Source organism: Triticum aestivum, chromosome 4D, assembly GCF_018294505.1.
Source record: "Triticum aestivum cultivar Chinese Spring chromosome 4D, IWGSC CS RefSeq v2.1, whole genome shotgun sequence".
In the NCBI taxonomy this organism is placed as follows: Eukaryota; Viridiplantae; Streptophyta; class Magnoliopsida; order Poales; family Poaceae; genus Triticum; species Triticum aestivum.
This window is the reverse complement of record NC_057805.1, coordinates 2,282,109-2,287,626: the sequence shown is the minus strand read 5'-3', so window position 1 is coordinate 2,287,626 and position 5,518 is coordinate 2,282,109. Positions and strand designations below refer to the sequence as shown.

The 5,518-nt window shown below is 49.5% G+C and overlaps 1 protein-coding gene across 1 annotated transcript in view; it reads left to right on the top strand.

Annotated features, from left to right (window-relative positions):
• The first annotated feature begins 1,613 nt into the window (after positions 1-1,613).
• The window catches only part of LOC123099293 (wall-associated receptor kinase 3-like), a 10,725-nt gene continuing 6,820 nt past the window's right edge, over positions 1,614-5,518 (top strand). Inside the window, exons 1-2 of the mRNA XM_044521474.1 lie at positions 1,614-2,645; positions 2,744-2,839. Coding sequence (XP_044377409.1) covers positions 1,655-2,645; positions 2,744-2,839 — 1,087 coding nt within the window. The 5' untranslated portion in view covers positions 1,614-1,654. The remainder of the gene's footprint in view (positions 2,646-2,743; positions 2,840-5,518) is intronic.

Here is a 5,518-nt window from a genome sequence, read left to right as displayed (position 1 = left end):
TCTTGGTGTTCGTCAGCGGCGGCTGGGCGTGGCTAGTCTGGCACCTCTCGGCGTTGAGCGGGTTGTTGGACTAGGTAGGTGTGGATCCGGCCAGGCGGTGGCATATGGGGTGGTGGCGGGTGGCTCCGATAAGATCGGCCCACCCGTCACGGGCTCACGGCCACAAGGGGTGCTGGTCATGGACGAGGTCCACTCCCCCATTTTCACTTTTCCCCGCGACCTAGCTCCTCCCGGTCCCTGGTCGCGATGGTCATGCCGGTCGATGCCGATGGTCGGGGCGTGACGATCGATGCTTCGCCTGTGGCCTTGGATGCGCTCAAGAATGAACGGTCTCTAGAGCAGCATCCCTTGTGGAGGGCGCCGCGGTGCTCGTGTGGGCTGGAAGCGCGGCTCGGTTGCACGCTAGCCACCACGGCTGTGGGGGCGATGCTACCGATGGTCGTTGACACTCTGTGATGGTGGTGTGGTGGGCATTTTGGGTCTTCCCGCTCTCTGACCAATAGTGGAGCATGCCGGGGTGAAAACCTTGTCTGGCATGGGCCAGGCCGACGGAGGCGAGATCCACAGCTGTCGTCCACTTCTTGAAAACTCCACCGTGGTTGCTTCGAGTCCTTCATAGTGCTCCGTGTGAAAATCTTGATCCAGTTGCTCGGACGGTGGCGGCGCTCCGGTATCATGATCTTCATGAACGCACCACCTTGGAGTTCACATCTTGTCGACGTTCAACTTCGCCTCTTCGCGGTGACTTTCACGGTTCAAGGGTCCATCGACTCCATAGTGTTGCTTGGTGTCTATCTTTGCTCTACTACGATTTGCATGGGGTATTGTCATTGATCTTTGGCACCCTTGTATCTTCTCATGTATTGTGTGGGTCAGTGTGTACTGTGGTGTCGGGTTGGGTGCTGGTTTGTGTTGAGCTATATGTTGGAAGCTGCTTTCTATATAAAGCAGGGCGAGAAGCCTTTTTTCAGATAATGAAGTTCCAATATATTCTTATCATTTTCTCTACACTTGTAGCTCCAAATTACTATGGGGGAAAAGTATTCTGGATGTAAATCCATGTAACTTACTTACTTCATCCCCTAATGTCATTCAAGACATTCCGAGGAAAAGAATTGAATTTCTTTTCCAAAATAGTAAGTACTTTTTTTTCAAAATAAATTGTATATTTATCAACTATTTCAAAAATTTCCTTGAAACTTGAAATGCATTTTTTCAAACATGGATAAAAAATAGGTTGCTGAATTTCGAGGATGGGACTAAAAGCTGGTCTCGGGAGTCCGGAGTGAAACGGCCGCTTATTATAAATAGAGCGAAATCCTGAGGTAAGCTACGTTGATGTAACGAAAGCCAAGGGCCACAACAATGACAAAACGCCCGACGTAATGGACTGCCATTTGGCAAGAGTGGATCCCTGTTTGCTGACTTGTCCGCATAGAGAAAGATTAGGTGGACGGGGTTAGTAGGCAAACTCAGCGATTAACTTTGACTGGAGTACAGTAATAGGTAGATATATTTTCGTTCACTCTCACGAGCCGGCGCTCTGACGTTTTCAAGTGATAGTAGTACTATATATAAATAGCAAAATTAGTGAAGATCAGCTAACTCCGGCAACAAGAGAATTAGACAATCCATCGCAGTGCCGACGTACGTGATGCAAACCAGATGTGTATCCGTCACAGCAGCGGCGCTGGTGCTGCTGATCTCGGCGAAGGCGGTCGCCGCAGGGGATCCCCCGGCGGTGATAGGGCTGCCGGGCTGCCCCACCAGCTGTGGCAATGTCAGTGTGCCGTACCCTTTCGGCATGGGGCCGAGCAGGTGCTACAGGCCAGGGTTCAAGCTCACCTGCGCCAACAACGGAAGCAAGCCCCCGCGGCTCCTCCTCGGCGACGGCAGCACTGGCAAGTTCCAGGTCCTCCGCATCTCTCTGAAGAACAGCACCATGCGCGTCGTCAGCCGTGGACTGCATGCCATCAACATGAGTGGTGGCTCCGGGCGGTGGAGCTGGGACCTCGGTGACAACGTCGGTGGCGGGGTGATGTACTTCCTGCATCCAGGGTTCAACGAGTTCATACTTATGGGCTGCAACGTGCAGGCAACATTGCAGCGAAACGGGAGCCTCGTCAGCGGCTGCGCCGCTATCTGCCCCCCGGTCGCTGGTGGTTGGTTTGCTGCGTATGTTGCGGCGCAAGGCCCCAACTCCAGTACCTGTTCCAACATCGGTTGCTGCCAGTCGTCCATCATCAGCAACAGAATGTCCTACAGCGTGTCCTACGGCGGGTACCTCAATCCGCTCAATGACACGCAGCACTACAAGCATGTGAAGAACGTACTGCTCATCACCGAGGTGGGTTGGTTAGAGCGCAACCTGGGAGTGGTTCTCAACTTTACGTACAGTAACAATGGTCGGTCGCGGCGGAAGGCTGCTCAGATCAGAGTCCCTGTGGTTCTCCAGTGGGCCGTGGCGCACGACCTTGCGGTGTATAATTCTTCAGGAACATGCCCCGACGACACAGCGCCGAGCATATGCAAGAGCAAAAACAGCAAATGCCGGGATGCCGCATACTGTGAAGACAGGGGAGCCTATTCTTGCCTGTGCAAGAATGGCTACGAGGGCAACCCTTACCTCACCGGCGGATGCCAAGGTAACGTATTTTACGCGTTGCTGTCTTGTAAACTTGATTTTATTTTCGCTTAACATAGTCTTAAATAAGACATGGTTAATTTGATTGTGTATATGCAGATATCAACTATAGTCATTCTGTTGGCTGCCCAGCAGGAACACATGGCAACTATAGTCTACCTGGTGGCTGCGTCGAGCCTGCAGGCAAAACCAAAGGTATGATGAAGACAAACCTGTTAAATACTACTAGTGCGTGGAAACAGTAATGGTAAATATACATTGTTGAGCAGACAATAATAGTAAATGGGAGCGCCTAGAACTCATTCGAATGAGACATAAAATGGTCTCATTCAGATGACATATGCATGATATCCCCTTTTCTTGTCCCAGCCCGTTTCCCTGGCAGGCCCGCACTATCCTTATCCTTGGTAAGAAAAACACAATAACGGACCTCTTTGATTCTCACTTTTTGGCTTGTCAGTTTTTTTTGTCGTTGTTTGTTTTGGTTGTCATTGTTGGGCCTTTTTGTGTGCCGTGGCTTTGAGTGTGTAGGAAATATATAGTCTGGAGTGCAGGGTCGTTTCGCTTCCGTGTTGCTTGGAAAGCCATGAAGCAAATCAGATCAGATTGGCTGTCACTCGTCCATCTGTGCCCCCCGTCAATAATCCGGTGACCATCCCGGTTGTACTAAGTAGTACCTAGTTTTGAATTGTGATGTCATCTACACAGAGAATGATGTTCCATAAAATAAGCCAATCAAAACAAGGAAAACTGGGACAACTGCACATACGGATAGCTTTGGTGCTGGTGTTTGTGCTGCAATTGCATTGAGATGGCTGAACGGCTAGTCTGTTCAAACGCTTTGATCACCATAAAAAGCCCCTTCTAGGGAGAAACACCCACGCTCTAAAAATGTTCAGAAATGCTATGGTATTCTGAATCTAACAAATTCAGACTTACTGCACAATTTCTCTAGCAGATACAGACTTCTATCAAATAGAAATTCCTGGCTCAATGATTCAAAATCCTCATACCCTTGCTGCCCAACCCCCTACTCCAACGTGACCTACACAAAATTCACTAGCGAGCCGACACATTCTACAGTTCAATTCGCGGCGCTGAGTTGAACAGAGCGGAACCAAAGTGGAACTCCGCATACAAACGAAAAAAATAGAATGGAGATAGCGTGATGTGGACTTGGTCTTACTCGATCGTGTGCCACGTGCTCTGTGTCGTCGGCGCAGAGATCGGGGGCCCTGCCCATGGTGGACGGCGCGTCGCCCGCGCGGAGCTACCGGACGGTGCAGACGGTGGGGGCCTTGTCGGGCGTGCGGGGCTCCTGGGCGGGGCAGACGGCGGGGGCCTTGTCGAGCGCGCGAAGCTCCAGTATGGTGAGGATGGCGGGTGGCTCGTGGGCGGCGACATCGCAGGCCATCGTCTTTGATGTACTTGCCCCCGTCTCTGCCCAGCTCTCTCTCCCACCGATTCAAACAGTGTCAGCCAAAAAGAGATAGAAGCAGAGCCGCACAACCTGGTGTTATCCGTTGCAAACTTTGGACATCTTGCAGAAAAAACCTCCGAAAAAATAATAATACAATTGAGTTCAAAAATTGGCCTTTATGCTCCTACACAAAAGGTTGTTTGTGTAAAAAAACATACACGAGATCATACCATGTAAGAATATTTGATACAAAAAAATATTTTAATAAAAAATAATTATTATACAATATTGATCATAGTAAAAACAAGGGATTAGATTTTTTTTACAAAATGCAGTTATATTAAAAACAAAGTAGAAAATCCTTTGTTTTGTTCCATCATAAAAGGAAAAAAAATCTATCAAAAAATGGAAATAGTTGTGAAAAAAAATGCGAGTCGAGCATCGACTTGGAACTGGTTGAAATCGGTCCTCAACAAATACACACAGACATCGGCACCTCTCAATCGCGATTTCAGTGGTTGACTTGCAAAAAAATAAGGGTTCGTACAGAAACAAATTTTCCCCTCCCCCTCCCCCAAGTTGCAAGTCGATGCTCGGCTAGCAACCAGGGCTTGTACAAACAAACTTCTCCCCCTCCTCCTCGGTTGCGGCTCAGAGGTAGACTCGCAAAAACTAGGGACCTTGACAAACACACAAAATACACCACCCCGTCCCGCTCCTTGTTGCGAGTCGATGGTCGGCTTGCAACAGGGGACCCTTGACAAACACGCACTCCGCTAAACTTGGGACCCCTTAGTTGTGAGTCAATGGTTGAGATGCAACTGGGGACCCCTTGACAAAAAGACACACACACACACATCCTTAGTTGCGAGTCGATGAGCGGCTTGCAACTGGGGACCCCTTGACAAACACACACACACACACACATGCACACACACACACACACGCACCCCCCTAGTTGTGAGTCGATGGTCAACTTCCAAACTGGGGGCCACGAATAAACACACACACACCCCTAGTTGCAAGTCGATGGTCAACTTGCAACTGGGGTCCTCAACAAACACACCCCCCTAGTTGCAAGTCCATGGGCAACTTGCAACTGGGGACCCTCAACAAAAAGACACACACACCCCCCTAGTTGCGAGTTGCTTATCAACATGCAACTAGGGGCCCTCAATAAACACATACACACACATTGTTAGTTGCGAGTTGATGGTAGGCTTGCAACTGGAGGCCACGACAACACACACACACACAATTATGAGTCGATGGCTAACTTGCAATTGGGGGTCCTCAACAAACACACACCTCCTACTTGCAAGTTCATGGTCAACATGCAACTGGGGACCCTTGACAAAAAAAGACACACAAACATACCTAGTTACGAGTCGATTATCGACATGCAACTAGGGACCCTCTATAAACACACACACACACACACACACATCCTTAGT